At 48.5% G+C, this 17,183-nt stretch overlaps 4 protein-coding genes across 4 annotated transcripts; 2 read left to right on the forward strand and 2 right to left on the reverse strand.

Annotated features, from left to right (window-relative positions):
• Positions 1 to 1,524: 1,524 nt before the first annotated feature.
• N7484_008579 (uncharacterized protein) lies at positions 1,525 to 2,239 on the reverse strand (the record flags this gene model as incomplete). Its single annotated transcript, XM_057118966.1, has 2 exons — positions 1,525 to 1,969; positions 2,022 to 2,239. The coding sequence occupies 2 exons, from the start codon at positions 2,237 to 2,239 to the stop codon at positions 1,525 to 1,527; spliced, it is 663 nt and encodes a 220-aa protein (XP_056968521.1).
• A 2,033-nt stretch (positions 2,240 to 4,272) lies between these two features.
• On the reverse strand, positions 4,273 to 5,499 carry N7484_008580 (uncharacterized protein; the record flags this gene model as incomplete). The annotated part of the gene is made up of 3 exons (XM_057118967.1): positions 4,273 to 4,815; positions 4,867 to 5,445; positions 5,494 to 5,499. The coding sequence occupies 3 exons, from the start codon at positions 5,497 to 5,499 to the stop codon at positions 4,273 to 4,275; spliced, it is 1,128 nt and encodes a 375-aa protein (XP_056968522.1).
• A 971-nt stretch (positions 5,500 to 6,470) lies between these two features.
• Positions 6,471 to 8,442, forward strand: N7484_008581 (putative amino acid transporter; the record flags this gene model as incomplete). The annotated part of the gene is made up of 6 exons (XM_057118968.1): positions 6,471 to 7,421; positions 7,474 to 7,633; positions 7,685 to 7,696; positions 7,746 to 7,950; positions 8,002 to 8,360; positions 8,408 to 8,442. 6 exons carry the CDS (start codon positions 6,471 to 6,473, stop codon positions 8,440 to 8,442), a joined length of 1,722 nt encoding a protein of 573 aa, XP_056968523.1.
• Positions 8,443 to 9,285: 843 nt separating this feature from the next.
• N7484_008582 (uncharacterized protein) lies at positions 9,286 to 12,062 on the forward strand (the record flags this gene model as incomplete). The annotated part of the gene is made up of 5 exons (XM_057118969.1): positions 9,286 to 9,333; positions 9,392 to 9,560; positions 9,614 to 9,893; positions 9,953 to 10,213; positions 10,265 to 12,062. 5 exons carry the CDS (start codon positions 9,286 to 9,288, stop codon positions 12,060 to 12,062), a joined length of 2,556 nt encoding a protein of 851 aa, XP_056968524.1.
• Positions 12,063 to 17,183: the final 5,121 nt, after the last annotated feature.

Here is a 17,183-nt window from a genome sequence, read left to right on the forward strand (position 1 = left end):
ATTTAGCTGGAGATGTTTTCTCATATGAAGTTGTTGGAGGGAGATCTCCATAACGAAGACTTCTGGGTTTCATCACCACCGGTCAGCAACTGGCGAAAGTCCGCGCTGTCTTTGATCGGCTTTGAGCAGAGACCTGAAATCAAAACTCGGTCGGAATTTGAGCAATTGAAGTTTGTCGTCTTCAATATGGTCTTCAATAATTTGTTGCCTATTCCCCAGGGTATCCCCTAGCACCTTAAGGCGGGGTAGTACAAAAAGCCCGAATACTACATTGCGTCTGATTAAAAGCTTAAACTAGGATGTACTCGGTATGCAGGGTCCACACATTTAAAGCCTCACGTCAACAGTCAAGAACTAGTGTTCAAATAGTTTAAGGTTGAAAACACACTGAAGCCCTAACCCTCATGATCTTCTCGGGGGAGACCGGAGAATTACCCCGGAAAGACGAAAAGGCACTCCATTAGTGGTGATGACTTCATTGAGGTCTTCACGATGATCAATGGCATGAAAAACAGTCTTCGACTACAAGATGATGTATTAATTTGGTACAAGGCGCCTTTGGGATCTCTGATGTCCGGGTCGTTGTATAGATAGCCAACCTGATAATGACCAGTCTCAATTCCATGAACCAACAACCATCTCTCGATTCACAAACAACTTTGCCTCATAACTGCCTAGGATTCTTTTCGGTAATACCAATCCCGAATAACCCTCATAGCCGACCAACCCGGGAAAACGGAGCGGAACAGAATTGAAGCTCAACACCGGAGCACAGTACTCCCCGTAAAACCCACACCTCGGGAACAGTGGATAAATGCAGCCCCGGGTAAGAGCAAAGGTGACGAAATGCAGAGATCTAATCTCGGAAACCTAAAAAAGGACGTTGTAGAAAGTAGTTCAGGCGGAAAAATTAATCGCGTGTGGATCCTGCGTCACGCCATTGTCCCTTAACCGAGTTCCTCCGCGGTATGGGGTTTAGTTCAACGAAATTGAACGAAAGACCCGATGGCATAGAATTTTCACCCGATCTCATGGCCTCGGGCTCGGGATTGCAGTTAAGTGAGGCAATGTTCGTTGTGAATTGTTGGAACGGAGCGTTAAGTCCGGGCATGTGTAGATCCTCCATAGATTGGTCGATCAGGTGGGTAGACCTCGGTAAAACGAAAACTAAATCGGAGTTACTACAGTATAGGATCGGACTTAGGATCTAATACGTGGGTTAGATGAGTCATAGTAAATCAATGGATTCAATTCAATTCAATTCAATTCATTTCAATTGATCTGTATATGAAAAATCACAAAAGAAAAATAGATCCTTAGAACCAGTCAAGGAGAGCACTTCCCCAAAGACAACAATATCAATATTACAATCACAACGCTAGTCTCAAACAATCCGGATATTCATCACGGAAACAAAAAAGAATAAAAATAAGAATAGAACAAACTTGAGCCAAGCACCAAGAAAATTCGTTTAATAAGGCATCCTCAGGAAAGAAGTTCAATGGGAACAGAGTAATCCAGAACCTAGTTCCTGACAGTAGACTGTTTAGGACCAAGGACATCATCCAAGAACCCAGCCCACAACTCCTTAACAACGCCAGGCTGACCAGCGCCAGAGCCGTTAGCCTGACGCTGCAGTATCTCGCCAGTTCTTGAGCGGTCAACGGCCTCAGTCAGTGAGAACGGATCCAAGTCCACAGCGTGATTATCGACGACCTCACTCATAGCGCTGGCTGAGACGTCAGCGCCGGCACCGGCGACAGTGTAGATCTGGGGCTTCATGGGTGGGGCGGATGTGGACTGAGATGCTTGGTGAGAAGACAGGTCGGGAAGGACCGGGACACGGGGTGAAGAGAGTCGGAAAGAGCCCGCTTCAAGATCGGCCATGGAGGGCATGTAGACGAAGTCAACGGTGGACGCATCACCGTTAGCTTTGGAGGCGCGGGAGGTGTTGAATTGACGGGAGGAGCTGGAGTATGTTAGATATGAACAAGATAAATTGGATAGAGTCCAGGACTTACTCAGAGAAAGCGTTGCTGTTGATGCGGCGCATGGCCATTGCGAATGCTCGGGACTGAAGGACGTCATGGTTGGAGATACGCTCCTTGTCGGCAGAACCGACCGGCTGGGCAGACTGGACGCCGGTGATGTGAAGGCCACGACGGGCGATAGGAGCAGCGGAGTGCTGGTTGGAGATCTGGCGCAGAGCACGCAGGGAAGTGGAACGAGGAGCGGCCATTGTGATATGGAAGGTTGGGAGTATACCAAGCTAGGTAGGGTGGGAAGGTAGATATAAAGCGTGAAAGGCAGAAAGCAGAAGTCCAGGAGATAAGGACCAGAGTCAGGTACGTATGACAAGAAAAGAGAGTTTACAAATGGGAACCTTGGAAGAGGAACAACAGCAGCGCCCTTTATAGAATAACCCTGGACAGCTCACGGAATCGTTGGGGAGAGCTATGAATCCACTTTCTTGGCGGTCTGGACCCGTTATCGATAGTGGGATCCACGTTCCAATAATTTGGTCTCCAAGTCTTGACGTTCACTACTTTCAGGGGTGATAGATAGCGTAGTAATTTATTTTCATGAAAAGATAGGAGAGAATTAGCTTGTTATATCGAGAAAAAACGATTTCACTGAGGGGAAACAAAGTTCCTTGACGGGGGGGGGGGGGGGGGGGCCTGTGTCCCCCCAATTCACCACAGTTGGTCGGAGATCTACGGCGGTAGACTGATCATTGTACCCGGTACTTAACGATCGGGTCTGGAGTGTACCCCGTACTCCCCGTCCCCACCAGAATGTGTCCAGCTGACCTGTACTCTGTACCTCGCAAATGGCATCATCGGATGATCACTTCCCCCGAATTGCTTGTCGTAGATCCATTACTGGGCGTTTTCCCGTCTCTGCATGATGGGGTAATAATAATTCTCCTTTGGACGGGCAGCGCCCCGAGTACAGGGGACCTGACCCAGGATCCCCAATCACTCGAACCTGAGTGGCTTCTTCCCCGCTGGCAACTCTGCACACGCTCCCGCGTAAGCATTTCGAGAAGTTTGGAAAGCGAATCAGAGCTCCACTTAAAAATGGACCTGCCTCGTCTCAGATTGTTGAGGGGATTCATCCCATGATTACGGAGAGCGGTGAGGCGTGTGCCTCAATCTACAGCGTAGGAGAGAATGGGACGATCTGTTCTGATTGTTAATCTTCTATTTCCCCGAGGATGCTTACCACGGTCGGAGCCGGTGAATCAACTCGCGGATGCCTCGGAATTCAAAAACTTCCATATCAATGATCAGCAGACCCAGTAGTGTGGCGCAATCTTTCCTGCACATTTCTGCCGTGGCTACATAAATGTAAGGGTCGGGTTGTGCCAATCCTGGCCTTGGCGGGAATTCTCAAAAGATTATTTTCTAGCCCCCTAGATAACGAAGATTGTGTTGGGCCAATATGAATCATTCTAGGTATGTTATGGGGACATTGTTTCAAATCGGCCCCTTTATGTGGCAATGCGTCCGGCCTCACCTACTCCGTACAGCGTTTGTGAGAACCTGCACATGTCCATACGCCTTTAGCTATGGTCCAAGCGTTACGGGAACGGGCGGTCGGAACCAAAAGACCATATCCTTGGTTGCAGAGAGCAGAAGTTCCTGGATTATCTGGTAGGCAACGCTTCATAGTAGGCAATCAACAATGACCCACCCCCCTGCAATCATGGCACGTACTGAGGAAGACGATTGAATGCCGGCGCAAGGAAATCTGTTGAACGAAGATTTGATGCATGTTTAACAGTGTAGAAGAAATACCATCGGGGAAAATGACTAAAAAAAAATAGCGGCCTCAATATATGACTGCTTTGCATTCCAGACGAACCTAGTGGTCGCAACTGGCTCCACTGCCTAGGTCTCCCCGGATCTTCCCCCACACTGCTAGCTTCAAGCCACACCACCATCCCCATGGGTCAGCCCTACTAAATTGCTTCTTCGGTACCCCATTTGCAGTACTGCATATGATGTGGTAGCGCATCTTTATGTGCACATACTCTTTCAGGTCTCGATTTAGGCGACAGCTTGAAGCAAGTGGACCAGACTGCTAAGCATCAGGCTTGGCCCTAGATGTGGAATATGAGGATAAAGCACTCGGTTGGGACAACGCGAAGAGCTCAAACTGTATTTTTGACTCTGTCAAGGCTGTAATTATACAAATTCACATGGTCACTAGTGCGCGCAAAAACATAAAGTAAATCCATCAAGTCCTGCTTGCCCCATGTGGAGCCATCTATCCAATGTCGCAATCGAATAAGAGCATGTCGGTATCCGTGTGTGGAGTATAAACAGCCTCGGAGAGGGGAAGGCTGTCAAGTGTTGTTTGAGTGGATTCGCATAGATCCTGAAAGCTGGACTCACCGCTACTTCCGAGGAGGGGACCATCTGATTCATCGAAGTCGGTGTACATCATTTGCGGGGGATCGTCGAAGGTTTCTTCGTCTCCGGTATCCAAGTCCCATTCATCGTCAAGATCGAGGTTAACTTCCTTGCTGAAGACGTCATCCATAAAGGAAGCCGTAGTTGCGGAATCGCCATTGATCTGGGATTCGTTTATTGTTGAGCGATGAGAAAGAAAGGATCCGCATTTCTTTGGGGTCTTCAGCTGGAGAAGATGAGCTTGGCCCATGCGCCATAAGCCGTTCGCAATCCACCTTTTCCGATCCAAGGATATGATAGGAACTTCTTCCTGTATGATTGGGTTCGAGGTATTGGCCAACATCGAGTTGACCGCTTTGGCAATGATAGGACATGAAATGGCTCGCTCGTTCATTGCCTGTCTCTGTTAGTCAAAAAGATATGTGGAAAATGGACACTCGTGTCGTACTTCACGATATTTTGGATTGAAAATCACCGGAGCCAGCTTGCAGAGGGATTGGAGATTGTTCTCGATGACATGGATGTCAGAACATTTAGTCGCAGCAGACAGCAGCAACTTCTGGAGGCCAAAATCCACGAGTGCGAGCAATGCTTGAGATGACTGGTCGATGTCATCTCCCTTGGGCATAGAGTCGCTCTCCGCGAATGTAGTATAGCCAACAGATAAGCCCAATGTGAAATCTGTCGACGGGTCGAGACGTGGTGCGAAGAAGTGTGTTGAGTACTGAGCTTCTGTTTCTGTGCCAGCTATGGATAACAGCTCCTGTGACTGTTCATTTTGGTGAAAAAAGTAGCCACACTTCAAAGATATCTCAATGGTGGCCAAAGATACGATCAGTACCTCTGGTGGAGGTTGAGCATCGGGTGGATTCTGCAGGACGGCAGGTAAGGATCGCCTCTTTGTGGTGAATGGCCCGGTTATCCCTCTGCAAAGCCCAAGTACAAGATAATGTTCGCCAGGACGGTCGGTGTTCATGGAAATGCCATGACTTTTGGGTGTGATGGTGAATCCGAGTTCCAGCCAAACCTATTGAACGAACGTCAGCCAAGCAACATCATCTGGAAACGAACAAACCATCATGGTCTACCTTTGAGTAGCACAACATCTTCTCTAATATTGATATCAAATGAGGCCCGATGAGCCCCAGCCCCGGACCAAGACGAACAAAAAAACGCAGCTCGAGCTCTGGGGCTGCTTTGATCCATGCCGACACTGGATCTGGCCATTGAGAGGATAGCTTTGCTTCACCTGAAAAGTCGGTTAGACAATTCAAGCTTGCCGTCGCTGCAAAAAGTAGTTGTAGCTGCGATTCTGTGGCCTGAAGAAGACATTGACCCAAGTCAACAGTGCGCCTCATAGTGTAAGCATCTCACCCGAAATTTATCAACATAAATCTTGTCACAATTCTTTGAACTGCGTCTAGGCATTCTAAAGAGCCCGTATAGTTCTGAAGAGCCACCAGCTAGATTGTAGATGAAGGAGCTTGGGTGGTGAGGGGACATGGCATCGAGAGCTTTTCAAATTAAATTGGACACCTGCGGCCATAGTCAGAAAGCACATGATTCCTGTCACGGCAGCGTGTCATTGAACTCGCCATTGGAGACTATAAACCTTCAAATAATAGAGCATTTATTTGATAAGGTCAATCGATTATTGTGTACGTTTATGCTTCTCGTGGAATATGTCAAGGTTTCCTGTTGTCTTGGTTTTATGTATATCTCTAGAGGCACCGGCCACTGCGGCCAGATAATGGAAGTGCAAGTCAATAGTGTGGAACCTCTTGAAACACAAACTTTGCAGTCATCTGTAATCCATCTGTAAAGCAATTAAGCAACTTTCGACACCTGGAGATCCACGGATTAACTTCTGCCAAAACCCCGGTTCCCCACAGTTTGACCAGTCGTACCACCTTTGTGCATCGATCGGCGGGTCCTGACGCGTGGAGCGGCCGTTATCACCGGTGAACCTCTTATCGATAAGCATCACGTGCAAACCACCATAAGCTGGCCTCAAAGGAACTCCCACGTTCCTTCGACTTTCACGGTGCAACAATGCCCGGGGATGAGGGACACAATGACCCTTTCAGTGGTCGGAATGACCCAGAAGAGCTTGAAGCTCAGCCCCTAATGTCTCCGTCCAACAAGGAGCCCGACGACCTCATAGTCCACAATGGTGCCACTTCGCCCCTAGGGCCTGCGCCCAACACAAGACCTCACGCGAAGCGCCAATCTTCAATATCCCAGCCGACACCTGATGGACAACGGCGTACACCGCGTACTTTGAATCGTGTGCGATTTGACCTGCACGAGGAATCTGAGGGAGATAACCACCACGGGAATGAAGAAGAACACGAAGAGAACGGACGCGCCCACAGCCCTGATGACGCCCTATGGCTAGACGAGGAGGATTACGAACTTGGAGACCGAGGAGCGTCTGGGACACGTCACGGGGGACAGTCTGTGCCCCTTTTGACCGATATCGAGGCCCCGAGTGTGACCCTTGCTACCTCGGATGACTTCTTTCCCGAGGAACACCTGGAGAGCGCGCGCCCACGGAGCGGAATGAAGATGGCATTCATGAATATGGCGAACAGCATTATCGGGGCCGGAATCATTGGCCAGCCTTACGCACTACGTCAAGCAGGCATGACAACAGGAATCCTTCTACTGGCGGCATTGACAGTCACGGTGGACTGGACCATTCGCCTGATCGTGATCAACTCGAAGTTGAGCGGAGCAGACTCATTTCAAGCCACCATGCAGTATTGTTTTGGGAAGAGCGGACTTGTGGCAATCTCGGTTGCGCAGTGGGCCTTCGCTTTCGGTGGCATGGTTGCTTTTTGCATCATTGTCGGGGACACAATTCCGCATGTCATGGGAGCCTTGTTTCCATCCCTACGTGAGATGTCTTTCCTTTGGCTTCTAACAGACCGACGAGCAGTGATTGTTCTTTTTGTGCTGTGCATCTCATATCCGTTGTCACTTTACAGAGATATTGCCAAGGTGAGCTCCAATTTACTGTACGACAAAGGTCCTGAAGCTAATGGTCGAACAGTTAGCGAAAGCATCTGCACTGGCTTTTGTCAGTATGATAATCATCGTGATCACTGTCATTACACAAGGTTTTCGTGTCCCAGCAGAATCACGGGGCGAAATCAAGAGTCACCTCATTGTCAACTCGGGATTTTTCCAGGCAGTTGGTGTCATCTCTTTTGGTATGTTGTTCTATTGAGTCCCTTTTTAGACGTGTCGCTAATATGAAGTAGCATTTGTTTGCCGTATGTTAATTTGATTCGAAGGCAATATTGATACTAACCACCCTGCTAGACCACAACAGCCTTCTGATCTATGGATCCTTGAAGAGACCCACACTCGACCGGTTTGCTACCGTCACTCATTACTCAACAGGAGTGTCTTTGTTCATGTGCCTTGCCATGGGCATAGCGGGATTCCTCTCCTTTGGTTCCAAGACGCAGGGCAACGTACTGAACAACTTTCCATCTGACAACATCTTGGTCAATATTGCTCGATTGTAAGATTTAGCGCTTGTCGATATTTGGTTATTACATCTAACGTGTCCCAGCTGCTTTGGCTTGAATATGTTAACTACCTTGCCCCTGGAGGCTTTCGTTTGCCGATCCGTCATGACAACTTACTACTTCCCGGATGAGCCATTCAACCCCCACCGACACTTGATCTTCACCACTGCCTTGGTCGTGACATCCATGGTGCTGGCATTGATAACGTGCGATCTTGGCAGTGTCTTTGAACTGATTGGAGCGACTAGTGCAGCGTCTCTGGCCTACATATTTCCTCCCCTCTGCTACATCAAACTCAGCAGCGCTAGCCGCCGGGAAAAAATCCCCGCCTATCTTTGTGTTGCCTTTGGACTGGTTGTCATGGGCGTGAGTGTGGTGCAAGCTGGTGCCAAACTTATTCAGAGTATGTCTTTCAAGCCCTATCTCTAGGCCACTTCTGACTTGTATTAGACGACGGCGAAGGCCATTCTTGTGCAGCTTCTTAGGCAGGATATCTTGTTCTAACCCGTAGGTTCTAGTTGTATCTCGTCCAATACACTGTACATACATAAAATGTACATATACCACAAGATTGAACAACAAAACATTATCTCACATGAAAACTCTGAATATAACGTCCTGAGAGATGATGATATTCGACTCAGCCTACCATCATACCAATTGGGAATAAAGAAAAACCAAGGCTAGGAGCTACCGAGTCTCGAATTGGAAACATGTCCACCAACAAGAATAAGACATCCGTTGCATTTGTGCTGTTTGTCCGTATATGCCACTTAAGCCCGTCCTTTAACCCCCCGTATTCAATTCTCATAACCGCGGCGATTCCTCTCTTCTTTACTCGGGATTCATCAATCTCCCACTCTGACGGATTCCTTGATTTATTAATTCCTTGTGACCCGAACGTTTGCTAATAAAAGCAAACCTTGGAACGCCCATCGCTTAACAAAGCTTTATTGCTTGCTACAATTCCATCAGGCCTTGTCACTAATCTCCTCCAGAGAGGTTGTTGTGATTGCCTTTGTTTTGTCTTGATCACGTCCACTTCCTCCTCATCTTCATCCTCACTCCCTTCCTTGCCATCCTCTTTGGATCATCGTTGTGCCCAAATCCTCCTTCTTCATCGCTCAAGCTTCGCTTTCACCAGGATTCAACTCTCCAAACTCTTTCAAAAAGACACCCCTCAACAAGGCAGGCAGGCAGTCTGAGTGTCTAATTTTTCTGAAGCCTTTCACCCTTCTTTTTGCATCAGCTGTGAAAGCATCTTTCCTCTTAACTCTCCTCACTCTCCCTAATTACCGCCCTCCCTGTTTATCATATTTCCTCACAAAATGGACTCAGACTCAGCAAGGATCGAGCGCCTCAAAGCTGTTCAAATGGTACGACAGTGTTGGAGTATTCGTAGCTTCCCAGATATGCATTGCTAACTGCGTCTAGGCGGACCTCGGTACCGCGCGTCGGGAGTTCATTTCGACTGCAGACAACCGCTCCAACTTTCCGCACATTGGATTGGAGGAGCTCGAGGCTCGTCGTGAATCAAACATCCCCGGAACCGAAGCCTTCAAAAAGGCCAAAGTCGATAAGGCTGACCTAGACAGATGGCAAAGTAATTGATACCAGAGCATCCTCTATCTGATGTTGTGCTGACATTACTCTTAGACTTGCACAAAACTGTTTGTGATGAAGGCAGCATTAATACACAGCTTGAAGGAATGATGCATGGGCAGAGTCACCGTGCACAGCTTAATGAGAATATGCGTCAGCGACAGCATCCTCCACACACCATATTTCAATTCGGCGTGTCACAGCCGGTACCGCCGAATAACTTCTCCAATTTCGCAAATCTGCCAGTCGCCAATCATCCATATCCCGCCACGTACCGTGGCCGCGGAGGAGGTGCCATTGGTAAAAAGGGTCATAGCATTTTTACATCTACAGTGTAAGTATGGACCTAGCTACTCTACTCGACTCTCTCGCTAATAAGGAAATCCTATCTAGACCAACTGGCTTCCCAGCTCAGTCCGCACCCATGCCCTCTAGATTGGATCCTGCCCTGGACAGCAATAATATCACTGCTGCTTTACGTGGTGCCGGAATCTATAAAAGCAGAAAGCCTGCCTTTCCCTTGTTTGCGAAGAGGGGATCATCATCGAATCGTGGTGGGTTCAAAAAGCATGTTAAACCCACTACACAAGAATTTGACAGTATCAAATTTACCAGCGGCCCGCCCATGATGGCAACAAAGCCAATACCGCCGGTGTAAGTGATTGAATCGTTGCAAGAGTTTCCAATCACTAATAGTGTGTGCAGGGCGAGCTTTAAAATCGCATCGCCGCAAGAATTTCTGGCGCAAGCCCGGCCATCGTCTTATGCATCGGAATCTGCTACCGCACCTTCCAAGGTGCCTTCCCCCTTGAACTCCTCCGCACAGCCACGCAAGACAACTGGAACAGCCACGGCACTTGATGTGAGGAACAAGGCTAAGAAGGCAGATTTACACCTTGTCTCCCAGGCAGATACCCCGACACCTTCTCCCCGTGCTCCAACCCAGAAAAACATCGTACCACGCCCAAAGCGTGTGGAGACCCTGGCCAGGAAAGTGGAGGCAATGGCGAGGGAAGCCATGCCACTGCCGAAGAAGGTAGAAGTGACATCTCCCATGCTTCCAATCAAAATCTCCGTGAAAGCCAATCTGCAAGACAGTGACAGCAAAAAGAAAGAGAGTCAGAGCACGGCTGGGGTTCTCCTCGACCTTGTCTCCACAGCTACAGCAACAGAAGAAGATTCCCCGGCAACATTCTCAAGCCCTAGCATGACAGAATTATCAGGAATTGAGTTTCCGAAAGAGATCCTTGATGCAAATGTTGGGCCACCAAGTCCCAGTCCCGTTGGCCGGTCGGCAAATGTTAAGACCATTGCAACGATGGTAGATAATGCTCTCTATGCAAAGAGATTGGGTGAGCTGCAGAAGAAAATTGACAAGACAATTTCAGAAATGCAGAAAGAACTGCAGAAAGAAATTGACGAGTCTGTTTCAGAGATGCAGAAAGAACTTGCCGAAAAGCTTGGATTTGGTGGAAAGTTTCAAGCTGGTTCCATTTCACTTCAGAGCATTTCCGTTCTGCCATCTATCCCCAAAGATAAAGCCGCTGAAACACTCCTCGAAGTCAGCTCTTCCCACGCTGCAAAGATCCATGTTGCCTCCCCTTTGACCAACGTTGCTTTTCCTCTGCCTAATGTTGCGCCTTCTTCGCTCAATGATGTCTCTCTACCCAGTATTGCATCTTTCTCCAATCTTGCTACTGCCAATGAGCCGACTACTCCTCCTGGGAAGAACTTCTCGGAGTATCGCTCTCCTCCGCCAACATCCTCCTCAGAAGAGTCCAAGGAAAGATTCTACGATGCCGCTGAGATGAATCAGTCGCCACGAAAATCCGTTGGCACCGAGGGAATCAAAGGATTTGAGACGCTGAAGGTCTCTGAGACTTCTGCTCGGGTAGTTTACCGTGGACCAGTCCCGATTTTCAAAGTTCCTGCGGTCTCGCAGAGTTCCTCTCAGTCCGCTCCCCCGAGAACACTGTCGGGAGGCGTGGAAAGTTCGATCTACGCAAAGCCAAAGATAGTTGGTCCTCTTCCTATGGTCTTTGAAAAGCCTACGGGGGGACTGTCGTATGAGCCCGTGGTTCTCCGTGACCTGAACCCTATCAACATGACGACGAAGCCCGTCGCCCCAACTGGGCTTCCGCAATCCCGACTTGGCGCCAGTTCCTCCGCCAATGTCCCCAAAGCGGTCTTTCCGCCGGCTAAGCCTGTTGCCACGGTTGTTCCTGCGCCTAAGATCTGTGAAAAGCCTGCGAGAGGACTATGGTATGAGCCCGTGGCGAAGCCACACCCGCAATTTCAACTGGCCTCCAGCTCCACCGCTAATAAACCCACGATGCTCTTCCCACCGGCCAAGCCCGTTGCCACAATTGGGCCGGCGCCATACCAGGCCAGCGCCGGTGCCTCCGCCAATGCCCCCAAGGAAGTCACTCTGCCGAAGACAGCGGAGCCTATTTCCCGGGTGAAAATCCTGGGCCCGGCACCATATCAGCCGAAGCGAAAATAAGTATCTGTATGATGTAGCGCGACCAACAGCGCATGAGGAATGAGAGCATTACCTGTATTTATTATCCTGCATGTTTTAGGCCCCGAATTTGTGTAATTGTGACCGGAAAACAGAAAGTTTTAACAATCACAAAATATTCCAGAAGCTGCGATCTTGCCCCAAGGTTTCCACCTCGTAACATACACCATCTTTGGAATGGGCGTCGATCAGTGGTTCGGGGAATAAAGATCGTCGGGCCGGCTCGTGCCTGTATCCGCTGTGTGTTGACTAACCCAAATCAGCTTCCTGAGATCCATCATTCGAATGCCACGCGGACGGTGGAAATGAGCTTGGCAGGTTTATTGATTATGATCCGTCATAAAATGCAAAGGTGGCGACCGAGTGATGTAGTGGATGTCCTTGGTCTATGTTGTGTCCTATTTTCTGCTGACTTCATGAGTCATGACCGTTTCTCGTAACGCCGATCATTGAGTGCCGCCGGCAGCGCATGGTATGTTTCACATATGCAGATCGCCCAGTTCATCTTGAATGTTCCCTTGTGCGTGGATACATCAAGTCCCCACTGCTCGACATGTCGATGACATATCTCCAGCCACGAGACACAAATTGGGGCCCCATGACTACAGCGAACTTGTTACCGGACATTATGTTTGGACTACGGAAATTACCCTCAGGGCCATATGTAGGTAAAAGGGGCTCTAGGCATGATTGGGGGCGGAGAAAATCTCCTTGCCAACGCATCACTCTGCGCTAAGATCCCCTGTAAATCCCACAGAAAGCAAAACAAGGTACGAAGATACCCGTCGAGACCCCGGGAGTTCGTGAGCTTCCCCATTTGGTGTAATTGCGTTAATAAAGAGCGAGTTTCCTATTCGCTAGGTGTGCAGTGTGGATCGGCTCTAATTGAAATTTTCCATGCCCCTGCGCATCAGATCGTCAGCTCGCTTATATGTACATGTGCGGAAGCGTTACCCTAAAATGACCAGGCTAGAGGAAGCACGAGACTGAAATTGCTCGAATGTGTAATGAGATAACTGGTCTTGGGGCCTGCCAGAGGACACGAGGTTGCTTGATTCCATCCATGCAAGCCTGAATGTTCTTCTTATTAATTTCGCCACCACAGGAAAAAAGGAAAATAAGATGAAACGGTCTGCCAAATGACCTGCAGGAGTTAGCTGGCCAATAGTACTGCCGTTCACTTATTATTAAGTCTTCAGTAATTTCTTTTTGTCGTCATCGCTTTTGAAAGCCGTTGTAGATCTTTAGGATTACACATGGACTTTCGGACCACTGATAACCACCGCGGAGCTCTGCCGGGCTGTACGCCAAATGCACGTAATTTACGCAATACAGCTAAGATAGATTGAGTCACGGTAGGATCAGCCCGTTCATTGGATAACATTACGCATAGTTCGTCTTTTTCTCCCAGCAACCGACGTGTCGGTTCTAAGATCGTCCACTTGGCTACGCGTTTAATTTCCTCTTTCCTCTTCGATGTGCAGTGGAAATATATCGCGGCATTCAATAACATGACTAGAAGCTCCACGTGATTTTCAATTACTGAGGTCAGTGACGCGCACTTTCCAATATTGGGGGGGTGGTCTATGTACCTGGGTATTGGATTGATGAAATTACCATTTTGTGTTTTCATAAGTGCGCATTACCTAATAATATTAGTGTGGTGCTCGATCAGAGCGCTAATCCCGAGGCCCATCGCGGGCGCGTATCAGTGGGTCTCGGGAGGATTCCTCTGGGATTTTGCAGTCCATGCGTTGCTCATGGGGGAGATACAAACTATCCTGTTATGTCCCCTACGCAGCTTATCTCCCCTAGGCAGCATATGTCCCCTGGGTAGCCCACTGCTCGTTGGGCCAGGGTGATTCTCCGAAGCACTAGTGGAGTTGTTGGTAGGGTAACGACAGGGGCTTAGACGACTTTGACCAGGGCTGTCCAACAAAGAAATCTTGTACATTACGTCACAAAAAATAATGAATTGTGGAAGAAAGAACGACGCAAACTTGAAGAAACAGGTAATTTACGGACTTTCTCAACCTTAGGGTCTACACTACCAATGGCGAGCCAGAAGTGGGCTGCCTCACCATTGCTATCTGTGCCCGCTGGTTTTCCCCGAGTACCTTTCAGAATTTGACTTTACCCCCTTCTCGATTTGGAATAGTGAACCTGGGAAAAGAGATTGCGGAGTAATGAAGAGTCGGTCTAGGGCCCGGGACCTGCCTGCCAGGCTTTTCTGCATGTCGAGTTGGAAAAAGAAAAGATCGGACGGTCCCTGCGAGACTAAACGGTATTCGGGCATTCGTATGGTTAAGGGCACAGTAATAGTACAGTAGACGGTGGCCTCTCCCGAGCTCATTGATTGGCTATAGTCGTAGTCACCCGAGAAGGTCAATGGAGAAAAGTCGATTTTATATTAGTTCGCCGAAGAAAAAGAGAGGATATGATGCTCACTGGGCCGGTCTGAGTAGTCCACGTATGAGGATGTGATAATACTCATCTTACCCCTTTTTTTCCTCGGGCTAAGATGTGCACCTGGATCAGAAAGACCGAGGATTTGTTTCTCCCAAATGTATATTACGCTAAACCTAAGTTGAACAACTTTGGAACCACTTTTCTTTACACTACAATCTAGGACCAGATGATACGCTTGTACCTGAAGTACCTGAACCAGCTGGATCTCCTTCCCCACTATCGCCATTTTGTGTGTGATGCCTACAACAATCCCTGCTCCTTGACCTTCACAGCCTTTTCAAGCGGTAATTCAGACATAGACTGCGACCGATGAGTAACAAAATCTGGACCAATAAGACCATGTAATTGTCTCAAACATCGTCCTTATAACGGTACGGCCGACGTCTTCGGAGTCCACTTGCGTTGGGTTCCTAGAGTGGGAAGAGACGACATTCAGCAAACAAAGTCAACAAAAGATGCTAACAAGCCTAATACACACCTCACGAGTGGCTTTGGGTGTAGAGTACGTTGGTGGCTGCGGAGTTTCAGGTTCAGGTTCAGGTTCAGGTTCAGGTCCCGGTTTCTTAATGAACCAGTAGATGGCGACAGCAATGATGAGCCCCAAGAGCCCCAAGACTATGCTGACCACGGTGTACATTGCTGTCTTCAATACTTTAGGCGCAAGCTCCCAAATATAAACAGCAGCAGGAGTTGAATAGTCTTCGACCGTGTGGATGGGAAATTTCCGAGTCGAGCCCTGGAGGTCGGGGGAGTCCAGATTTATAGATTTTTGCTCTGTGCGATCAAAAAATGATACATGTTTAATTTCGAAAAATGATTCTATTTGGTTATTTTTATTTTTTATTTTTTATTTTTTTTTCCATTCGGGGGAGCCAGTCACCGGCAAGAAAAGATAATGTACACGTCTAGAAAAGCTCAGTCGCGCTGTAGGGCTCTGGACCTGCTGTACCAGAAGTGGTTGGTTTAGTCCCCTGATCGGCCAAAATGTCACATAACGTATCGTGGAAGTCCATTCGAGGCAAAGCACACTTCTGTGCCTCCACCGTTTCCCTCCGTCTTCCCTCCATCTTCCCTGCACCGTTTCCCTCCACCTTCCCTCCATCGTTTCCCTCAATATCCACTTTTCTCCACAAGAGAAGGGGTATCGGGGATGCGGAAGCCCAGGCAGTCACTACTATGTCTTTGTAGCCGGAAAACACAAAGAAATCGTGAAACCAAGCTTTGCCCTAACAAGGGGTGCCTTCAAATTTTGTCTATGTCCCGAATCGGGAAGGTCCACTTGCCAAGCTCCGACATCCAGTCGGGACCTGCATTGACTCGTGGTGTCTCGCGCATGTTGCAAGGATGATTAGAGAAGCCAAAACCCATAGATCCCGCAACATGTGTTTGCCGAAAGTATGCTACCACTGTGCCCCACTCGCGGCACTGTTGATGCACGTTCTGACTGCTCACTTGATGTATCAAATCATAATAAAATAATTTCAGGCAGCTGCGGCTCCGCGCCATTAAAAGTCAGACCTCCGGTAGCGTGGGAATACCGATCATGAACTCTGTGTGATCTATTACATCCTAGATGAATTACCGCGTGCTCTACTACGCTTTGACACCCAAGCGGAAACTGTGAGGAAACCGATTTAGAGGCCTCGACGATTGAAGTGAGAGCAACAGGCTGTAGAGTACCCTGGCAAGTAAAGCACATTCCGACGGATCCTCATAGTGGAGACAGTGAGACGGGGAGTGCGGGTTGTGGGTTTGCACCCCAGATAGCATCTACACCGACTCTTTTTTGCTTTTCCTTTCTCATCCCATCTCATGCCATTAAAAAAAAAAAAAAAGACAAAGAGACAAAAAGACAAAAAGACCATTTGATGAAGGACGCACCTCGTTGATCGCCTACTATTCCGGTGGGAATGCCATAAATGTGGTTGACAGTTTCATGAAGGGAATCACCCCATTTGGACCCTAATCCCGAAATCCATTTATCTCCAAACTTCTAATTACTACATCATAATTCGAACATATGGAGAAGTTAATCCGCTAATTGAAGCTTATCTCAGAGGGTGTCCTAATTTTGACTTCCTTTATCCACTAGTAGCTTCGATGGAGATCATGGCCGATACCTCGGGACGCGGATGCGGGTACCTAGGTATACTTCCAAATCGGCAATTTCATTTCACCCCTGAAATTCGGAACTTGGGCCAAATGACTGAGCGTGGCAGCTTCAAGATCATAACCTTGGGGAGATAAGTTGGCTGGGGGATGTATCGGCCGCAAGTGGGGCGTATCGGCTGCAGTGACTTCGCCCCGATTAACAGCCAGGTTGGTCCGCACTGGCGCGTACAATTAAACAGGATTTATCGACGCCCGGGTGACGAATGAATCCCGAAGAACACTTGGCGTTATTGTTGGGACAGAAGTACGTAAAGTGTACACTTTGGCCCCTTCCTACACTGAAAGACACCCCTGTCACCCGACCCACTGCGACGATATAGGCAACAACAAGGGTACATCAGGTGTGGTCGGCGCTCGAGGACACAAGGGAAAAGAGAGAGAAAAAAGGGGGAGGGGGGGAATAGCATTCTTAGGACTAGCTAGCGTGCGTGGTTGGCTACCAAGAACGAGTCGAACAGAGAC

Source organism: Penicillium longicatenatum (genome assembly GCF_028827895.1).
Source record: "Penicillium longicatenatum strain IBT 33135 chromosome Unknown contig_6_segment0_segment0, whole genome shotgun sequence".
Taxonomy (NCBI): domain Eukaryota; kingdom Fungi; phylum Ascomycota; class Eurotiomycetes; order Eurotiales; family Aspergillaceae; genus Penicillium; species Penicillium longicatenatum.